This window comes from Pseudonaja textilis, chromosome Z, assembly GCF_049901715.1.
Source record: "Pseudonaja textilis isolate UNSWEBS1 chromosome Z, rPseTex1.2, whole genome shotgun sequence".
NCBI lineage: Eukaryota > Metazoa > Chordata > Lepidosauria > Squamata > Elapidae > Pseudonaja > Pseudonaja textilis.
In genome coordinates this window covers 3,413,289-3,435,547 of record NC_142008.1, presented here as the reverse complement: position 1 = coordinate 3,435,547, position 22,259 = coordinate 3,413,289, and the positions used below count along the sequence as shown (strand labels likewise).

The 22,259-nt window shown below is 44.2% G+C and overlaps 1 protein-coding gene across 1 annotated transcript in view; it reads left to right on the top strand.

The window, feature by feature from the left end:
* The first annotated feature begins 1,606 nt into the window (after positions 1–1,606).
* The window catches only part of GHRHR (growth hormone releasing hormone receptor), a 35,094-nt gene continuing 14,441 nt past the window's right edge, over positions 1,607–22,259 (top strand). Inside the window, exons 1-7 of the mRNA XM_087917129.1 lie at positions 1,607–1,654; positions 3,522–3,624; positions 4,164–4,271; positions 7,759–7,856; positions 13,800–13,897; positions 16,032–16,164; positions 20,049–20,202. Of these exons, the coding sequence (XP_087773255.1) occupies positions 1,607–1,654; positions 3,522–3,624; positions 4,164–4,271; positions 7,759–7,856; positions 13,800–13,897; positions 16,032–16,164; positions 20,049–20,202 (742 nt within the window). The remainder of the gene's footprint in view (positions 1,655–3,521; positions 3,625–4,163; positions 4,272–7,758; positions 7,857–13,799; positions 13,898–16,031; positions 16,165–20,048; positions 20,203–22,259) is intronic.

Here is a 22,259-nt window from a genome sequence, read left to right as displayed (position 1 = left end):
GGAGGGTTCTGTGTATTATTTCTGCTGATTCTGCCATTCCTGGTAAGTAAGAAGTTTTAAATTGCTTATTTCTTTCCCCCTTACTTTTTCCCTCGTGGGTCTGTTTGAAAATATGTGCAAGAGAATAATATTTCAGTGGGCAGAATTATTGTGGGGGGGACGGCTCAGAGAGGCACTTTTGAGGAAGATAAAAGGTGGATCTGGATGATCTCTGCATACTGAGAAAAAATTTGAGCATACCAACACCACAACAGAAAACCCTACAGTTATTTTTTTGCATAGGTTGCAAATAATTGATAAGATTTATGAGGTTATGGGGAATCAGAGATTAAGCAAGGATGGGTTGGCATGGACTGAGAATTTGGTAATTGAGATGGTTGGATGCCTAGAATGTTACTGCTAATGTAGTACCTAAAAGAGAAAGTTTCTGCCTTGCTTTAATTCAAATAATTCAAGTTTAATTCAATTTAAAGTAGGAGAAGCAGAAGGAAGAGGATATTATAGGAGGTATAAACTTTCATTCTGATAAAGAATCCCAGAGACATAGAACACATGCCCTGTCCCCTGAGTGCCACCACAAAACAGTTTCTGATTTGTTTAAAAATATGCTGTATATTTGAAATTTAAACGAGACAGAATCTCAGTTTGAAGGAGAAGGGCAGTTCTGAGATATGAAGGATAAATAAATGAATAAAAACCATGCACCAGGGAAAAACACATACTTGGAATACTGCATCCGGTTCCGGTTGCCACAATGTAAAAATGATGTTGTGATCCTAAGAAAAGTGCAGAGAAGAGCAACAAAGATGATTAGGGGACTAAAAACATATGAAGAAACAGTTGCAGGAATTGGGTAATATTTAGTTTAATTGAAAAGAAGGATTAGAGATAGCATGATAGCAGTCTTCCAATATTTGAGGGGCTGGCACAAAGGAGAGAGAATCAGTCTATTTTCCAAAGAACCTGAATTCAGCACAAGAATTAATGGATGGAAACTAATCCAGGAGAGAAGCAAGCTAGAACTAAGGAAGAATTTCTAGACAGTGAAAGCAATTAATCAGTGGGACAACTTCTGTGCAAAAGTTGTAAATGCTCCAATCACTGGAGGTTTTTTTTTTTTTTAAAGACACTGGTTTCCTGCCTGAGCAGGGGTTGGACTAGAAGACCTTCATGGTCCCTTCTCGCTCTGTGAGGATGCTGATCATATTATAAGATTCCTTTCTGACAAACAAACAAACAAAAAAATCACAGATGTAGTTGAACAGCCCCCAAATGGTCTCTCGAGTGCTTCCCTGACAGCTTCTTACTTGTCTAAAAATAGGCTGTATGTTTGAAATAAATCAATGAAACCTCCTCCAGGGAGATTCGGGGCGGCTGAGAGGTAGGAAAAGATAACAGACAAACTCCATGAACAAGGAAAACACGGAGCAACTACTTTGGACAAACTGTACCTTCCTGGTTGCTTCGGTTGAATGAAAAACTGGAAGGGAAGAACAGTTTGGTGGGGGGTTCTTTTTTTTTTTTTTGAGCAACCAGACATAAAATCTGCTTCAAAATTCAACTTTGTTCCCTCCTCCCTATGGGGTTAAAGTTAAGGGTCGAAAGGATGGGGGAATTGTTGAAAATCATCATTCAGTTAATTTCTTTGACGGGGGTAAATTGAGGCTGGAAGGGTGAAAAAGTTATTAAAAATAAAAATTCAGGGTCGTTCCCCCCCATATTCTCTCTCTTTCTCTCTCTTTCTCTCTCTCACTCACACACACACACACCTCTCTCTCTCTTTCAACTATCTTCTCTCTCATCTATCATCTCTCTCATCTTTCTCTCTCTCAACTTTCTCTCTCATCTCTCTCTCTCTCATCTATCGCTCATCTCTTTCTCTCAACTATCATCTCTCTCTCTCCCCCTTTTATTCTATATTATTAGATTGCTTTATAATTCTTGTTGCTGGCTTGAAGTTTGATTCGTTCACCGGGCACATCTCAAAGAGTGAGTCAAAAGTAACAGGAAAAACTTCTGACAAGCTCAAATTGTCATTAACATATATTTTTTTTAAAAAAAGTCCCAACTTTGCAATGATATGGTTTTGATTTTAGCTCTTTTTTTTTTAAGAGGGGGCTATCTGTCCAGATGATATGGGTTAAAAAAAAATCAGAACTGCAATATTTTTTCCTTATTTTAGTTCATGTTTACAAGTTTTGCTAGATTGTACATTAGTCTGTCTTGAAATGTCAGGGGAAAAGAAGGAAGCCACTGTCCTCTTGGGCATTTGTGATATAATTGTGTGCAAAAGACGCAAATGTTGTCATTTATATGAATTATGACATCTTCTACCAGATGTCTATGTTGGGGAACCGGCTTTCTTCGCTAATGTCATCTAAACATTGGACAACTGACCAAGAAAGATCTGATGGAATCTCATCATGATCTTTATAAGATGCGTCCTCCAAACAAGGGACAATTGACCAAGAAAGATATGATGGTTATCAACATGATGTTCATAAAGTGACATTAACAAAATGGCAAAACAAGCTTGGTATAAAAGTTCGTAACATTGGTATGACTCCCTTAACAACTGCCTTCCTTACCAATGGAAATTCCTGTCTCATTATAATCGTAAGTTGAGGACTATCTGTAACTGCATTTTGGGGTTGTTGTTTTTTTTGCCAGTACTGAAGTCTATAGATTGTGTGTATAAATAGCATTGCAGAATGATTTTTTTTCCTTTAGGAGAAACCTGCAGAGATTTTGCCATCTGTCTCCTTATGCCAATTTTCCAAATCACCTTTTTTTCCTCTTCTCTGAATTTGGGGAATTTCAAAAACACGCCAGTTCTTGATAACTTGTATTCCAGAGAAAGGAAGTATCTTCGGATCAGGGTCTCAGGGGTAAAATGTGTACAGGCAGTCCTCAAGTTCCGACAGTTCCTTTAGTGACCGTTCAAAGTTACAACGGCACTGAAAAAAGTAACTTATCATCATTTTTTACACTTATGTGACACCCCCGTGGTCATGTGATCAAAATTCACTTGGCAAGCAAAGTCAATGGGGAAGCCAGATTCACTTTACAACCATGTGACTAACTTAACCTGCAGTGACTCACTTAACAACTGTGGCAACAAAAGGTCGTAAAACTGGGTGAAATTCAGTTAACAAATGTCTTGCTTAGGAACAAAAATTTGGACTGAACTGGGGTCGTAACTCAAGGACGACCTGTAAGGGTTTTAAGTGGTTTTTGTTCTTTCCTGTACCTGTGCTGTATTACTAACAGGAACATAGTTGGAAGGGACCTTGGAGGTCATCTAGTAGAGCCCCCTGCTTGCTCAGGAAACCCCATATTATTTTTTGACAAATGGCTGTCCAGCCTCTTCTTAAAAGCCTCCATTGATGGGGCAACCCACAACTTCTGAAGTTAATTTGTTCCACTGATTAATTGTTCTGACGATTAAGAGTTTTCTCCTTAGTTTTAGGATCCCGTTTTAGGGTCAGGATGGGATGTCACTTTCCATTTATTATTTCTAGGCCCTGGGGACCCTTGAACCAGACTGTGTCGCCATCACAGAGTGGAAACAGAATGAAACCGACTGCTTAGAAGAGATCCAGCTGCACATGAACGAAACCGCAGGTATATATATACGCAGGGAATTGGGGGGTTGCGGTTTCTCCGCCACTTCATGTCGCGATTTGAACATGTTGGAACCACTCTTAGGTGACTATAATCTTGAGCGTCACTGCTGTGTTGACAGGAGAGAATATAAAAGACTCCAGAAGCATACCTGGTGGTCTCTGAGCTTGGTTCTTTGCTTGCAGGTGTTGCATGACCTGCCTAGGCAACATCATCAGGGATAGAGGAAGAGGGGGGAAGGAGGAGGAGGAGGAGGAAGAGAGGAGGACTGTAGGGTCTTTGGTGCTCTCTGAGCTTGGTGGTTTTCCGGCAGATGTTTCAGGACCCAGCTAGAGAACTTCATCAGGGCTGGAAGGGAGTGGGTTTGCAGAGAGGAAGAGGACTTTGGAGTCCAACCCTAAAGGGTACTTACTACTTTCCACTCATTATTTGGGGGCCATTTTAAAGTTCATTCAATGGGTTGGTGAATTCGGGGTCTTCTATTCTCTTTTCAAGGATAGTGAGATCTTTTTTAAAATGATTTTTCTTCCATTTGCAAGGTTGCAAAAGACTCTGGGACCGGCTTCTGTGTTGGCCAGATGCAAATCTTGGAGAGTCGTTTTCTTTCAATTGTCCAGGCATCATTTTCCACTTCACAAAGGAATCAGGTGACAAACACCTTCTTTCTTTCCATCTTCCGTCTTCTTTCCTTTCCTCTTCCTTCCTTCCTTCCTTCCTTCCTTCCTTCCTTCCTTCCTTCCTTCCTTCCTTCCTTCCTTCCTTCCTTCCTACATTCATTCATTCATTCCAGTGGTGGGATTTAAATTTTTTTACTACCGGTTCTGTGGGCGTGGCTTGGTGGGCGTGGCAGGGGAAGGATACTGTAAAATCTCCAGTCAGAGGTGGCATTTGCCGGTTCTCCAAACTACTCAAAATTTCCGCTACCAGTTCTCCAGAACGGGTCAGATCTGCTGAATACCACCTCTGATTCATTCATTCTTGCCTTCATTCATTCATTCATTTATTCTTGCCTTCATTCATTCATTGCCTCCCTCCTTTCATTAATTAATTAATTCTTGCCTCCCTTCATTCATTCATTTTCATTCATTCTTGACTTCCTCCCTCCCTCCCGTCATTCATTCATTCATTCATTCATTTTTGCCTCCATTCATTCATTTTTTCTTGCCTTCATTCATTCATTCATTCATTCATTCATTCATTCATTCTTGCCTCCCGTCATTCATTCATTCATTCTTGCCTCCCTCCTTCTCTCCCTCCCTCCCTTCTGGGTTTTGGTTCATTTTAGCTTTGATCCAAACCCATGTAATTATCTTCTAGTCTTTGACATTTATTTCCTTAGTCCTCAACTTACAACTACAACTGAGCCCAACATTTCTGTTGCTAATCAAGACAGTTGTTAAGTAAATTTTGTCCCATTTAACTATCTTTCTTGTTACAGTTGTTAAGTGACTCACTGCAGTTGTTAAGTTAGTAACACAGTTGTAAAGTGGATCTAGCTTCCCCCATCGACTCTGCTTGTCAGAAAGTCGCAAAAGGGGATCACATGACCCCGGGACACTGCAACAGTCATAACTACGAGTCAGTTGCCAAACATCTGAATTTTGATCAGGTGTCCATGGAGATGCTGCAATGGTCATAAGTGTGAAAAATGGTCATAAGTCACCCTTTTCAAGTAACTTGAAGCAGTCACTAAATGAATGGTTGTAAGTCAAGAACTAAGTGTATATGTTCCATGGAAAAGCTTGCCTCAGTTTTCACACTTTTTGTCAGAATTAATTGTGCTTACAGGTACTCCCTCAACCTTTAACCTCAACCCATCATAATTTCCTAGGCATTATTATTAACTGGCTGATTTTGCGGGCTTCTTTTTGCCCCTGTTGTTAAGCGAACTGCAATTCTTAATTAAATGGTCATTAAGCGAATCCTGCCTCCCACACTTTGCTTGTGGGAAGATTGCAAGTGGTGATCATGTGTGACCCCCTGGGACACTGCAACCATCATATAAGCACCTGGATTTTCATCACATGACCGTGGAGATTTCGGGAAAGTTGTAATTATGAGGACTTTTTTCAGTGCTGTTGTAACTTCGAATGATCCTTAAACGAATGGTTGTAAATTGAGGACTACCTTTGGTTAGTTTTCACACCTCACAACAAGCCACAATAAATCAGAATGGGTGTATATATGTGTGTTTCACACTCCAAAAAGATCAGGCAAGGATAAAAAATTAAATGTTGTTTTTTACACACATTTAAACTCAATACGGTTAGACTAAACCTTGATTTTTACCTCAGTTGAACAGGATTTTTGGTTCCAACAGATAAACCTTCATTCTCCCTTAATAGACACCATGCCTTCTTTCTAAAGTGGGTCAATTAACATAATCGCTGCCATTTGATGAAATTGATGGATGTAATTGACATAATTAGGTGGGTTCAGGTAAATTTATGTCATCGATGTCATTTGCACTCGGCAAGTGATGTGAATTTCGGCATATGACATCAATTATTCAGATAAACAGGCCCCAATGGAAGAGGTTTACACAAATGGTATAATTCTGGCAATTATTCACATTTGGATTTAATGAACCTCCCTTTAGTTATTGATTTATTAGACTGGTTTGCCACCCATCTCACCTAGAGGTGATGCCGGGCAGCTTAAGAACGAGACTAAAAAATAAATTTCCTGGCCTTGAGCTGTCAAATCAAGAACAAAAAAACAACAGAAGCATTCCCAGGTATCAAGCAGAGGTGGTTATTCAGCAGGTTCTGACCAGTTCTGGAGAACTAGGAGCGGACATTTTGAGTAGTTTGGAGAACCGGCCAATCCCACCTCTGACTGGCCCCGCCTCCATCTCTTCTCCGCCTCCCATTGAGTCCCAGCTGATTGGCTGGCTCTTCTTGGGTTGCCCTGCACAGGAGAACGGAGCTGGAAAGCAGGTGAGTGGGGTGGGAGGGAATGGGGATTTTGCAGTATCCTTCCTTGCCATGCCCACCAAGCCACGCCCACCAAGCCATGCCCACAGAACCAGTAGAAAAAAAAATTGAACCTCACCACTGGTATCAAATATCCCTTTGATTACACAAGTATCTCTTCGATTATTTTAAAATAATGATATGGCTCTAGGACACCGCAGTCAAAATTTGGTGGGGTGTGGCGGGGTCTGATATTTAAATCAAACTTAAGGTGTGGTCTTTAATGGAGTTGCATCTATATGGAGGGAAGGATGCATTGGGGTACCCCAAGGTTTTCTCTGTCTTAGGCCCAGGACTCTTCAACGTCTTCATCAAGGTAATTAGTCCGGCAGGGCAGGAGCAGGAATTCCAGACTGGAAGACACTGCCATAACTCAACGTGGTTGGGAAGACGCCAGGAACACAGACAACCAAAGTCAATAGAAGACAAAGTCAATAGAAACTCATGTTTGCTCCCAGCAGCGGCTGCACTCAGCATGCATTTCTTTTAAACACTCTTCCCAGCTGTGGTTAATGAAGGGAATCAGGGCCCTTTCCTCCCCCGTAAGCCACACAACCCACGTTGCTCCCTTCTCCATTTCTCCTTGAGTGCCCTACGATGAAGAAGGGATGGGCCTGGGTCTTCCTCTGAACTCCCTCTCCCTTGTTCTACCTCTCTCCTGCTCTGCCCAGCCGGACTTTGCCCTTTTCCAGACTTCTCCACAGCCAATGGAGCCACACTCCCACTCCCTGTCAGCTGTCCGGCTTCCTCCTCGGATTCAGACACATGGTTCTTAAGTGAATCTGGCTTCCCCCCTTGACTTTGATTGTCAGAAGGTCATAAAAGAGGAATCACATGACCCCAGGACTCTGTAACCATCATAAATGTGAGTCAGTTGGCAAGCATCTGAATTTTGATCATGTGACTGTGAGGTTGCTACAACAGTTGTAGGTGTGAAAAACGGCCCTAAGTCACTTTTTTCGGTGCCATTGTAAATCCAAACAGTCACTAAATGAACTCTTTGTAAACCCAGGACTACCTGTATAGCTTACAGTTAAGACACAGGGTTTTTTTTTGCTCCTTGTTTGGACTACATCAAAGGGCTAATACCCTGAGTCACTGGCCCCGGGGGCCCCGTCACTCGGATCAATCTAATATTGCTGATTTTAATTTTTCATAGGTAAAGTGAAGCGAAGTTGCACCGACCAAGGCTGGTCTGATCCGTCTCCACCGTATTCGGAAGCTTGTTCCATAGAAGATGACATCTCTCTGGATGAAGTGAGTGTGGGGGAATGTGAGATGAAGACCGAAACCCCACAGGTGTAGGGGAAACGTTTGATGCCTCTTAGGCTAAATTATGAGAGGAATTCTATCTCTGCCTTTCTATCATCCATCTAATCCTCTCTCTCCCTCTCTTTCCTCTCTCTCTCTATCTACCTAGTTGTCTGTTTGTCCATCATTTCTCTGTTATTTACATCTATTTTTGATCTCCTCCCCTCCTGTGTGTGTGTGTGTGTGTGTGTGTGCATGTGTGTGGGTGGGTGTGTGGGTGGGTGTATACAGTATATATATGTATATATTTTCTTAAGTTTTCGCGGGTGCTTACATGTATGGTATTCAGCTTTGTTCAGGTATTTTCCCAGGTCATTATAGTTGTGCTTTTAAAGTTGTAGCAACGTTTCGGCAGAATCTCATCTGCCATCATCAGGCTTCTGTATTGTGTTCGTCTGTGTGATATATATATATATATATTTGTTTTCGTAGATTTTCAGGGATACAGGTATGTAGGTCTAGGTGTGTTCGGGTCTTTTCCCGTGTAAGATTAAGAGTATCTTGGCAACGTTTCGGCGGGAGATACTCTTAATCTTACATGGGAAAAGACCCGAACACACCTAGACCTACACACACACAGACACACATATATATATATATAGGTCTAGGTGTGTTCGGGTCTTTTCCCGTGTAAGATTAAGAGTATCTTGGCAACGTTTCAGCGAGGTCCCACTTGCCATCCTCAGGCTGGTGCTTTCGGCTTAGTGCCAGTGCAAGCAGTGTGTGATCGGAGCTGCCGTCTCTCTATAAATACTTTTGGTGGGGGCTGGTGTGCTGGGCTGATTGGCTGCGCTGCTGCCTCTTGATTGGTTGATGGAGTTGATGTTGGTATAATGGGCTGTATGATGGCCTTGTGAGTTTTGTTATGGAGATATCCTGGCTCTTGTGCTGTAATCTCCTGGGTCGTTTGTTTTGTAGTGATCTATTTTCCATTAGCTTGCACTGGCACGAAGCCGAAAGCACCAGCCTGAGGATGGCGAGTGGGACCTCGCCGAAACGTCGCCAAGATACTCTTAATCTTACACGGGAAAAGACCAAAAACACCTAGACCTACATACCTGTACCCATGAAAATCTACACGCACACACACCCACACACCCACACCCACACACCCACACCCACACACACCCACACACACACCCACACACCCACACACATACACACACACGTATATATATATATATTCCTTCTACCTAAGTATCCATCCATCTATCCTCTCTACTATCAATCTGCCTATCTATCTATCTATCTATCTATCTATCTATCTATCTATCTATCCATCCATCCATCCATCTATCCATTATCTATCTATCTATCTATCTATCTATCTATCTATCTATCTATCTATCTATCTATCTATCTATCTATCATCTATCTATAGTCTATCAACCATCTGTCCATCCGTTCATCTGTCCATCTGTCTACTGGTTCTGTGGGCGTGGCTTGGTGGGTGTGGTTTGGCTTGGTGGACGTGGCAGGGGAAGGTTACTACAAAATCTCCCTTCCCTCCCCATCCCATTAACCTGCTTTCCAGCTCCGTTCTCCTGTGCAGGGCAACCAAAGAAGACCCAGCCAATCAGCTGGGACTCAATGGGAGGCAGAGAAGAGCTGGGGTTGGTGGGACCAATCAGAGGTGGGGTTGGCTGGTTCTCTGAACTACTCAAAATTTCCACTCCCAGAACTACTCATAATTTTCCATTCTCCAGAACTGGTCAGGACCTGCTGAAGACCACCTCTGGTCCATGGGTCATGAAGATTAGATTAGATTAACAGCATTGGAAAGGACCTTATAGATCATCTAGTCCAACCCCCTGCCCAAGCAGGAGACCCTGCACCATTTCTGACAGAGGGCAGTCCAGCCTCTTCTTGAAAGCCTCCAGTGATGAAGCTCCCACAACTTCTGAAGGCAACTTCTGTTCCATGGGTTGTTTGTTCTAATTGTCAGAAAATTTCTCTTTATTTCCAGGTTGAATCTCTCCTTGTTCAGTTTTCATCCATTATTCCTTCTCTGGCCTTCGGGTGCCTTGGGGAATAGCTTGATCCCCTCATCTTCTCTATGGCAGCTCCTCAAATATTGGAAGACTGCTGTCATGTCTCCCCTGGTCCTTCTCTTCACTAGACCAGCCAGGCCCAGTTCCTGTAACTGTTCTTCATATGCCTTAGTCTCAGTCCCCTCATCATCCTTGTTGCTCTTCTCTGTACTTTTTCTTGATTCTCGACATCTTTTTATAGTGTGGTGACCAAAACTGGATGCAATACTCTAGGTGTGATCTTACTAAGGCTTTATAGAGTGCAGTGGTGGGCTTCTACCAGTTTGGACCTATTCTCTAGAACTGGTTGTTAACATTCTAAGCAGTTCGGAGAACTGGTTGTTAGAAGAAATTACTGGCCTAATCCTGTAAGGAAGGCAGGAAGGAAACATTCTGGTGTTGCTTACAGAAACTGCCTCTCCATTAACCCTTATTTACATTCTTGGCAGGACTACACTTCTTGTCTCAGGAATGTCTCTGGAGTTTCTTTTCCCCTCCTTTGCTGGTACTTTGCTTGTGTGGAGTGCCCATTCAAAGTTACAATGGCACTGAAAAACGTGACTTATGACCATTTTTCACACTTACGACTGTTGCAGCATCCACCCAGTCATGAGAGGCCAGGAGAGGAGTTGCGTGTCTCGATGTGAGTGATATTGAGTTGGCCACGCCCAGCCAATAACATGACCACCAAGTCACATCCACCAGTCACATGACCACCAAGCCATGCCCACCACCTAAGCCACCAGCCACAGAACTGGTTGTTAAAAAATTTGAATCCCACCCCTGATAGAGTGGTATTAGTACTTCCCTTGATCTCGGTTGTATCCCTCTGTTAATGCAATTTAGGATTGCATTAGCTTTTTTGGCTGCTGCTACACACGGCTGGCTCCTATTTAGCTGGTTGTCCACTAAGACTCCAAGATTCCTCTCACATTTCCTGCTATTGAGCCTGGTTTCACCCAGTCTATATGGGTACTTTTGGTTTTTCTTGCCTAAGTGTAGGACTTTACTTTTCTCTACATTGAATTTAATTTTGTTAGGTAGAGTCAAACAAAACTTCAGTGACTGAGCAACAAATTAAAATTCCTATGAACTCTGGACATATTCCTGTGTTTCCCTAATCCTAAACAATTAAAGCAGAGATCTGAATCACGATGGAGAAACCCTCTCGGTTATTCTCATCTGCAATTTACAGGTAGTCCTCGACTTACAAACATTTGTTTAGTGACTATTCAGAGTTACAACAGCAGTGAAAAAAGTGACTATTTTTCACACTTGCGACCATTGTAACATCTCCATGGTCACATGATCAAAATTCAGAGGGTTGGAAACTGACATGTACTTATGACGGTTGCAGTGTCCTGGGGTCACGTGGTCTGCTTTTATGATCTTCTGACAAGTAAAGCCAGATTCACTTAACAACCATCTTACTATATTAACAAATGCAGTGATTCACTTATCAACTGTGGCAAGACAGGTCGTAAATTGGGGCAAAACTTACTTAACAACTGTCTCGCTTAGCAACAGAAACTTTGGGCTCAATTTGTGGTTGTAAGTTGAGGGTCATGTGCTCACCCTTCGTCACCTTCCTACCCCACAAGCAAAATCAATGAGGGAAGCCACAGATTCATTTAATGACCGCATGATTTGTCCAGTAACTGTGCAAAATGGAATAGACTCTCCTGCCTAAGTGGGGGGTTGGACTAGATGACTTCCAAGGTCCCTTTCAACTCTGTTATTCTATGTCCCCCAAAAACCCCATGGCCGCAGCTCACTTAAGAACTGCCTCACTTAGCAACAGAAATTTGGGACTCCTTTGTGGTCATCTGTATTTCAGGATGATCTGTATTTTACCATAGAGCGGAGAAATTCTGCTACCTGGGTCTGTTTGTTTGTTTTTGTTGTTGTTAATTTTTTCCTTTCCAAAGCGGGTTAAAATAATTGGCATCCGTCTTTTTCTCGGAGGACTCAGGATGCCGGTGAAGTCCTCTTGAAGTGAGGATTTCAATTCACATCTGCGAAATAGAATTGCAAAGGCGAGCAGAACATCACCTCATATTTATTTCATGACAAATGGCGGAGAGAGAGGCGGCGATAACCGCTCCCCCTCCGCTCCTCCTCGCTTTTCAACGGGGAACAGCGGGCCTTCGCAAATCTTCTGAGTGGTGCTTGACCTCGATGGGGGTTTGAATGAAGAGTCTCTTTCGATGCCTCCGTGAACCGCAGAGGGGCCCTGCCCTCCTTTAATCATTGGACACAGCCAGGCAATCTTCTGAGTACTCATTATTTTGCGCTGGCATAAATTGTAGGGCATCCGCCATCAAGCCGTCAACAGCCTGAAGAGGGAGATGGAGGGAGGGGGGGAGGAAGAAGGCTTATCAGGACGGTGGTGGGATTCAAATAAATTTAACAAGCGGTTCTCTGCCCTGATGATTTCTTCCAACAAGCAGTTCGCCAAACGATTCAGGAAGGTAACAACCGGTTCTCCCAAACCAGTGCGAACCGGATGAATTCCACCCCTGAATAAGGATGAACTGAGATAAATGCCTGCATTTTTATCACTGGCAGAAGGGGATATTTGTAGCTCAGGGCCAGGGATGGGACTCAATTTTTTTAACAACCGGTTCTGTGGGTGTGGCTTAGTTGGTGGGCATGGCTTGGTGATCATGTGACTGACTGGGTGTGGCCAACTCAATATCACTCACATCGAGGCATGCATCTCCTCGCCTCAAAAGTGTGAAAACGGCCATAAGTCACTTTTTTCAGTGCCATTGTAACTTTGAATGGTCACGCCACACAAGCAAAGTACCAGCAAAGGAGGGAAAAAAAACTCCAGAGACGTTCCTGAGACAGGAAGTCCAGTCCTTCCAAGAATGTAAAAAGGGTTAATGGACAGGCAGTTTCTTTAAGCAACACCAGAATGTTTCCTTCCTGCCTTCTTTACAGGATTAGGCCAGTAATTTCTTCTAACAACTGGTTCTCCGAACTGCTTAGAATGTTAACAACTGGTTCTAGCGAATAGGTACGAACTGGTAGAATCCCACTCCTGCTCAGGGCTGAACAGTGGGGTCCTTGGGGTTCTCTGAGCTTGGTTATTTGCTTGCAGATGCTTCATGACCCAGTTAAGTAACGTCATCAATAGAAGAAGGCAGGGTGGGTTGCAGAGAGGAGGAGGAGGAGGAGGAGGAGGAGGAGGAGAGGACTATGAGGTCCTTGGTGCTCTCTGAGCTTCTTTGCTGTGGGAGTTACAGATGAGAAAAGTAGGGGATTATCCCAGGGGTCTGGATCCAACCTTTCCAGCTTTGAGGACTGACGAGGGTCGGGGGAGAGGGGGTGGTGGCTGTGTACAAGAAGCAGGGACATGCATTCACACATGCAGCTCCATTTATATAAGAGACAGCTGTGCACATCCACTGCACTGCAAACACGCAACCACAACTTGCAAGGCCTGACAGCGGACTATACCACTTGGGGACGGCTAGATCTTCCTCTCCTTTATGACGGCGCCTTCTGGATTTCTCTGTGGCTCTCGTTCCACCCGGTTAAAGAAAACAGAGCTAACCTTGAGCAGTTAGAAAGGCCTGGATGAGGTGTTAAGAAGGGATTTGGAGGACACACAATTTGGATTTAGAGAAAGAGAGAAGCGTGAGAAGGGAACTCAAGACTCAACCCCCGTCTTGATTTCATTCAGCCTAGGAGGGACAGGGAACATTTGGACAGGCTTTCAGGATTGAGGCCAGCCCTTTGAGGTAGGCCAGGGAGGGAAGGATTTTAAGCAATATTCTCGGTCCTTATAGGATAGAATCCGGGTATCTGTTTCAAAAGCGCAGATGGATATTTGGTTTGCTCTTCATTCCAGATTTCTTTCTTTTCAACGATCCAAACCATCTATACGGTGGGTTACAGCATTTCATCTACCACTCTGACCGTGGCAATCTTTATCCTCTTGGCCTTCAGGTAGGTATCAGTGGTGGAATTCAATTTTATTTTTACTACTGGTTCTGTGGCTTGGTGGGTGTGGCAGGGGAAGGGTACTGTAAAATCCTCAGTCACAGGTGGTATTTGCCTGTTCTCCGAACTACTCAAAACCTCCTCTCCAGAACTGGTCAGAACTTGTTGAAGACCACCTCCGGTAGGCATGTTTACAGGATCCTGGAAGTAGAACGCAGGACAATATTTTCATCCCCCTCACTATTGTTGTTGTGGTTATCTCTTTTATTCATTAAACATGAAACTTGGTCGATTGAACATTCAAAAAGGTATCACAAATACCAGTGACTGGTGCTAATGGTTGATACAGGTGGCTGCCAGCGTCCAAGTTGTCAATCAAGTATTTTCTTAAAATATACAATGTTCCGAGTAGCGCAATCTTTTGCAGTTCCGCTGGTGTTATATTGCAGGAAGGTGCAATTTCTGTGTTTTGTAAAATTCTTGGACATGGTATCAAGTGCCCCGGTGACAACGGGTATCACTGTTACATGTTTCATCCATAACCAGGTAGTTTCGATGGCCAGGTCGCAAGATTGCATGATTATTCCTGGTGTTCTTTTTCTTCGACTCTGGCGTTTCCTGGTACAGCGATATGAACAAATTATACGTTTCAACAACTGTAATATCTGGCATGTTGTGTTCCAAATAGTGATCCGCTTGTATTTGAAAGTCTCATAAGATCTTCATCATGTTGTTGTCGTTTTTATATTTTTTCAAGCCTTCACTGTTTTTACAAATAACTCAAAACAGTGAACATATTTATACACTTTTCCCCTCTTATTTTCCCCAAAACAACCCTGTGACGTGGCCTGATTGAGAGATCAGCTCAAAATCACCCAGCTAGTTTTCATGCTTAAAGGAGGGACTAGAACTCACTGTCTCCTAGTGATTGGCCCAAAGTCACCCGCTGGCTTTTATGCCTAAAGTGGGACTAGAACTCACCACCTCCTAGTGGTTGGCCCAAGATTATTCAGCTGGCTTTTATGCCTAAAGCATAAACTAGAATTTACTGCCTCTTGGTGATTGGCTCAAAGTCACCCAGCTGGCTTTTATACCTAAGGTGGGACTAGAACTCACCGTCTCCTGGTGATTGACCCAAAGTCATCCAGCTGGCTTTAAAGCCTAAGGTGAGACTAGAACTCACCGTTACCTGGTGATTTGGCCCAAAGTTCCCTAGCTGGCTTTCATGGCTAAGGCGGGACTCACTGTCTGCTGGTGATTGGCCCAAAGTCATCCAGCCAGCTTTTGTGCTTAAGGCAGGACTAGAAGTCACAATCTCCTAGTTTCTACCCCGGGGCTTTAACCACGAGACCAAACTGGCTCTCATGAGTTTCATATGCATCACCCGAGGAAATATATCTCCCTCTCAACCCATTTCAGTTGTGTGTTGTGCATGCATTGCGCAGGGTTTCAAAACAGGTTTGTTGTGCTTACTGCAACAAATCTGTGGAGCTGAGCCATGCACTTATTATTTCCATGGTGCAGGTGAATACAGGTATTCCTTCACTTAGGGTCAAGTTCGACTCCCTCAGATGCTCAGGGTGTAACTACCCACAATTCCAGCTTTCTCCACAGCCATCATTATTTCTTGACAAACATACTTATTGCATGAAAGTTCTACCTTTAAAACTTTAGTGCAATAAATGTACTTCTTTGCTTCTTCCAAGGAGCTAATACAGGTAGTCCTCAACTTACAGCCATTTCATTTAGTGACCATTCAAACTTACAACGGCACTGAAAAAAGGGGGCTTACGGCTGTTTTCCACACTTACGACCATTGTAGCTTCCCCATGGTCACGTGATCAAAATTTGGTGGCTTGGCCACTGGTTAATATTTAAGAAGACCACAGACCCCCCCTTTGCAACGTTTTGACAGGCAAAGTGAAGGGGGAAGCCAGCTTCCCTTAACAATCCACATGACTCACTTAACAACTTCATCGATTCACTTAACAACCGGGGCACGAAAGCTTTGCTGGCTGGGGAATTCTGGGAGTTGAAGTCCTCCAGGCTTAAACTTCTCCATGGTTGGAGACTCCTGTCATAAGTTGGATTGGCCCTTATGGATTCCTTTCAGCCTACCATATCTCCTCTCTTCCGGCAGGCGACTCCGTTGCTCAAGGAACTACATCCATGTCCACCTTTTCGTGACTTTCATCTTGAAGGCCATTGCCATCTTCATCAAGGACTCCGTTCTCCTGGACAGCAAAGGGAGTGATTACTGCACCTACTCCACGGTATGGGGTGAAAAGAGCAGGGAACGTAGCGACCTAGGGCTGGAAGGGGCTTTGGAGGTCTTCTAGTCCAACCCTGTGCTCAAGGTGGGAGACCTCATCACGGTCAAGTGTGCTCAAGGTGGGAGACCTCATCTCGGTCAAGTGTGCTCAAGGTGGGAGACCTCATCTCGGTCAAGTGGTTCTCTTTTTGAAGACCTCCACTGATGGAACACCCAGAACTTTTGGAGACAAGCTGTCCCGGTGGTTATTTGCTCTTACCGTTAGGAAATTTCTCCTTACTTCTAGCAATAGCGCTTAGACTTATAAACTGCTTTATAGTGTTTTGCAGCCCTTTCTAAGCAGTGGATAGGGTCAGCCTCTTGCCCTCAACAATCTGGGTCCTCATTTCACCCACCTCGGAAGGAGAGAAACTTGAGTCCACCTGGAGCCTGGTGGGATTCAATCTGCCAAATTGCAGGCAGCCGGCAGTCAGCAGAAGTAGCCTGCAGTACTGCATTGTAACCACTGAGAAGGAAGGGAGAGAGGGAGGGAGGGGCAATAGCACTTAGACTTATATACCACTTCACAATCTTTTCAAGATTGGGAATCATTGGTGAAAGGGCTTCTCATAATTTAAGGCTGCATATAGCAATACCACTTAAACTTATATATCGCTTTTACAGCCCTCTCTAAGCGGTTTACAGAATCAGCCACTTGCCCCCAACAATCTGGGTCTTCGTTTTACCCACCTTGGAAAGATGGAAGGCTGAGTCCACCTTGAGCTGGGATGGGTGGATGGATGGGAGGGAGGGAAGGAAGGAGGGAAGGAAGGAGGGATGGATAGAAGGAAGGAAGGAAGGAAGGAAGGAAGGAAGGAAGGAAGGAAGGAAGGAAGGAAGGAAGGAAGGAAGGAAGGAAGGAAGGAAGGAAAAAAAGCAATAGTACATAGACTTATATATTGCTTTATAGTGCTTTCCAGCCCTCTCTAAGCAGTTTACAGAGTCAGCCTCTTGCCCCCAACAATCTGGGTCCTCATTTTACCCACCTTGGAAAGATGGAAGGCTGAGTCCACCTTGAGCTGGGATGGATAGATGGATGGATGGATGGAAGGGAGGGAGGGAGGAAGGCAGGAAAGAAGGAAGGAAGAGCAATACCACTTTAACAATGCTTTACATCCCTCTCTAAGCCAGAGTCAGCCTCTTGCCCCCAACAATCTGGATCCTCATTTGACCCACCTCGGAAGGATGGAAGGCTGAGTCAACCTTGAGCCTGGTGAGACTCAAATTGCCAAACTGCAGGCAACCAGCAGTCAGTAGAAGTAGCCTGCAGTTCTGCCCTCTAACCGCTGCACCACTGTGGCTTCTAAGTTGCTTCTCTCCTTGATTGGTTTCCGCCTGTTGCTTCTTGTCCTGCCTGGTGCTTTGGAGAATAGATGGACCCCCTCTTCTTCTTTGGGCAGCCCCCTCAAATATTGGAAGGCTGCTATCATGTCCTCTCTAATCCTTCTCTCCAAAAGTCTAGATATACCTGGGTCCCTCAACCATTTAGCCTCCAGCAACGAGAAAAGAAGCAACCTAGAACTAAGGAGAAATTTCCAAACGGTAAGAGCAAATAAACTTATGGAAGAACTTGCCTACAGAAGTGTTGGGTGGCTCGATCCCTGAAGGCTTTCAGAAAAGAGGCTGGACAACCATTGATCTTGAAATCGTATAGGGTGTCCTGTCTAAGCAGGGGGTTGGACTAGAAGACCTCCAAGGTCTCTTCCAACTCTGTTATTCTATCTTCTGTGCCCTATCTTTGTTACTCTAAACATTTTCTGTGATTTCATGCCTTGTCTTACTGAGTTGCCAAGAATCACAATAGTCCTCGACTTATTACCATTCATTTAGAGACCGTTCAAAGTGACAAAAGCACTGAAAAAAAGTGGCTTATGACCGTTTTTCACACTTACAACCATTCCAGCATCTCCACGGCCACGTGATCCATATTCAGACTCTTGGCAACTGGCTCGTACTTATGACGGTTGCAGGGCCATGTCTTTTGCAACCTTCTGACAAGCAAAGCCGACGCCAAAGCCTGATTCACGTCACAACTGTGTGACCAGCTTAACAATGGCAGGGATTCACTTAACAACAGTGGCAAGGAAGGTCGTAAAATGGGGCAAACCTCACTCAACCGCTGTCTCACTTAGCAATGGAAATTTTGGGCTCAGTTGTGGCCACAAGTCGAAGACTATTTATTATTACGACTATATAATTATTTAAGGGCAGTTGGAATACAAGGTACATCTTTCCCAGTTATTTAGGCCATCCTGCAACGGTGGGATTCAAATTTGTTTACTACCAGTTCTGTGGGCATGGCTTGGTGGGCATAGCAGGGGAACGATACTGCAAAATCCACATTTCCAACCCACTCCAGGGAAAAAGATATACTGCAAAATCCCCCTTCCCTCCCCACCTCACCAACCTGCTTTCCAGCTCCATTCTCCTGTGCAGGGCAACTAAAGAAAACCCAGCCGATCAGATGGGACTCAATGGGAGGCAGAGAAGAGATGGCGGAGGGGCCAGTCAGAGGTGGGATTCGCTGTTTCTCCAAACTACTCCAAACTTCCACTACTGGTTCTCCAGAACTGGTCAGAACCTGCTGGACACCCACCTCTGTTCCTACCACTTAATTACAATGTTTTTGAAGTAAGTAGCAGAAGGATAACCCCGTTGTGGTTGACGTCCAGCCCACCCAGAATTAGAAACATGGCCTCTTGTCCATTAGTGCAGGCCACGTGTGGTCCTCAGCTGGGAGAGAGCAAGATTGATCTCCACTTTCAGAAAACTCTAAAAGCTCTTGAGGAACCCTCAAAGGCAATATAGAGTTATTGGTACAATTTCTGACACAAAACCCATCTCTAGTGTTTGTGTGTCCGAACCAAACAAAGCTCTCAACTAAATGTCAGGAGAATCCATTTTGACGACATTGATTGAATACACCAAGGATGGACATGTTTGAGTGAGTACAGTTACAAGCAATCCACACGTATTTCTCCACTCATACTTCTCTGCCTACTTTGCAATCTTCTCTTTGTCTTTGGCAAACTTTCAATTTCCACAAGATGAAAATAACTCTCTTCATCTTGTGGAAATTGAAAGTTTGCCCAAAGTTGCCCGAATCCGTTGGGAAAATTCCTGCAATTCCTAATTCCTTCATAGGTTTTAGCCTCCAACCCCTTAATCATCTCTGTTGCTCTTTTCTGCCCTCTTTCCGGAGTCCCAACATCCTTTTTACATCGTGGTGACCAAAACTGGATGCAGAATTCCAAGGGTGGCTTTACTAAGGCCTTATAAAGTGGTACTAACACTTCGCACAATCCAGATTCTGCCCCTCTGTTTATGCAGCCTAGGACTGTGTTGGCTTTTTTGGCAGCTTCTGGCTCCTATTTAAATGGTTGTCCACTAGGACTCTGAGATCCAACTCACAGTTACTACTGTTGAGCAGTTTCACCTAATCTGCACCTGTGCATTTGGTTTTTCTTGCCTAAGTTTAAAACCTTATTTTTCTCACCACTGAATTTTATTTTGCTAGGTAAGGCCCAGTGCAGTGGTGGGATTCAAATATTGTAATTTAACAACCGGTTCTCTGCCCTAATGATTTCTTCCAACAACCAACCAGTTCATCAAACTGCTCAGGAAGTTAACAACCAGTTAACAACCAGTTAACAACAGGCTGAATCCCACCACTGGCCCAGTCTCCTACTGAGATTCATCAGGATCTTGAGAGTCTATCTTCTGGGGGTGTTGGCTACTCTTGCCAGGGTTCCTTTGCCAAAACGTTATTTGCCCTTTGGAGATAGTATTTGACTGAACCATCCCAATGAGAAGGTTCCTTGAGATGTCTCCTTGCTTCTTCCACAGCCCGAATGTAAGGTCTCGATGGTGTTCCTTAACTTTTCCACCATGGCCAACTTCATGTGGCTCTTAGTAGAAGCTATCTACCTCAACTGCCTGCTCCTTTCGTCCTTTTCCCACGGAAGCAAATACTACTGGTGGCTTGTCCTCTTTGGATGGGGTAAGTCCAGCTGACTTCTTGACCCATTTTTTTAATTGATGGGGTTAAACTACCAACACTCAAGTGACACCATCGGTATGATGCGGGGAGCCAGTAAGGAACCAGACTAGAAAGCAGGAGACGGTGAGTTCTAGTCTTGCCTTAGGCATGAAAGCCGGCTGGGTGACTTTGGGCCAATCACCAGGAGACGGTGAGTTCTAGTCCTGCCCTAGGCATGAAAGCCGGCTGGGTGACTTTGGGCCAATCACCAAGAGACGGTGAGTTCTAGTCCCGCCTTAGGCAGGAAAGCCGGCTGGGTGATTTTGGGCCAATCACCAAGAGACGGTGAGTTCTAGTCCCGCCTTAGGCAGGAAAGCCGGCTGGGTGATTTTGGGCCAATCACCAGGAGATGGTGAGTTCTAGTCCCGCCTTAGGCAGGAAAGCCGGCTGGGTGACTTTGGGCCAATCACCAAGAGACGGTGAGTTCTAGTCCCGCCTTAGGCAGGAAAGCCGGCTGGGTGATTTTGGGCCAATCACCAGGAGATGTTGAGTTCTAGTCCCGCCTTAGGCAGGAAAGCCAGCTGGGTGACATTGGGCCAATCACCAGGAGACGATGAGTTCTAGTCCCGCTTTAGGAATGAAAGCCGGCTGGACTTTGGGCCGATCACCAGGAGACGGTGAATTCTAGTCCTGCCTTAGGCATGAAAGGCAGCTGGGTGACTTTGGGCTGATCACCAGGAGACGATGAGTTCTAGTCCCGCCTTAGGCATGAAAGCCGGCCGGGTGACTTTGGGCCGATCACCAGGAGATGGTGAGTTCTAGTCCCGCTTTAGGCATGAAAGCCGGCTGGACTTTGGGCCGATCACCAGGAGACGGTGAATTCTAGTCCCGCCTTAGGCATGAATGCCGGCTGGGTGACTTTGGGCCGATCACCAGGAGATGGTGAGTTCTAGTCCCGCTTTAGGCATGAAAGCCGGCTGGACTTTGGGCCGATCACCAGGAGACGGTGAATTCTAGTCCCGCCTTAGGCATGAATGCCGGCTGGGTGACTTTGGGCCGATCAACAGGAAATAGGAGTTTTAATTGCACTTAGTAAAAAGCCAAGTGAGCAAGTTTGGGTCAGTTCTTTTCTCTCAACCCAAGGCACCACACAGGGTTATTGTTGAGGGGAAAATGGAGGAAGGTGTGTTGGATATGTTTGCCACCATGAGTTGTTTGTAAAAATAATAAAGGCAGGATACACACAAACAAACTCAATATGATGCATATAGAATTATCTCTCTCTTTTCCCAAAACCCTTCAGCCATTCAACCAAGGGAGACAGAAAGGAACACTTCTAGCCATTTTCACTCATGGATAAAAATAACTTTCTCTTCAGCTTAGGAAATCCATAGTTTTGCACCACTCTGTCCTGTCACAGGAACAGAGAGATCTGTCTTTAAAATGTTCATACTTTTCTCCCCAAGCATAGGTTCATTTTATTTTGCTTCTGCTTAGCTCAAACTATCACTTTCATTTTAAAAAAGCCTGAAGAAAATGCATGCAGATTCTCACACACGCTTGCCTATACTGGTGAACAATACTTCAATCAAGGAATTATCAACACAGACAAATAAGCAACTGTGTATGATGGAGATGGGCAGTTAAGATGTTTGAGAAAGAAAGAAAGAAAGAAAGAAAGAAAGAAAGAAAGAAAGAAAGAAAGAAAGAAAGAAAGAAAGAAAGAAAGAAAGAAAGAAAAAAATACACAGAGAGACACAGAGAGAGAGAGACAGAGAGAGAGAGAGGTAGAGAGAGAGAAGAAAGAGAGAAAGAAAGAAAGAGAAAGAGAGAGAAAGAAAGAAAGAGAAAGAAAAAAGGAAGAAAGAGAGAGAGAGAAAATAGAAACAGAGAGAGAGAGAAAGAAAGTGAAAAAATAAAGAAAGAAGAAAGCATGAAAGAAAGAAAGAGGAAGAAAACTGAAAGAGAGAAAGAAAGAAAGAAAGAAAGAAAGAAAGAAAGAAAGAAAGAAAGAAAGAAAGAAAGAAAGAAAGACCTAATCTAGGAAGCCCAAGACCATCCCCAACTATACTGTTAAG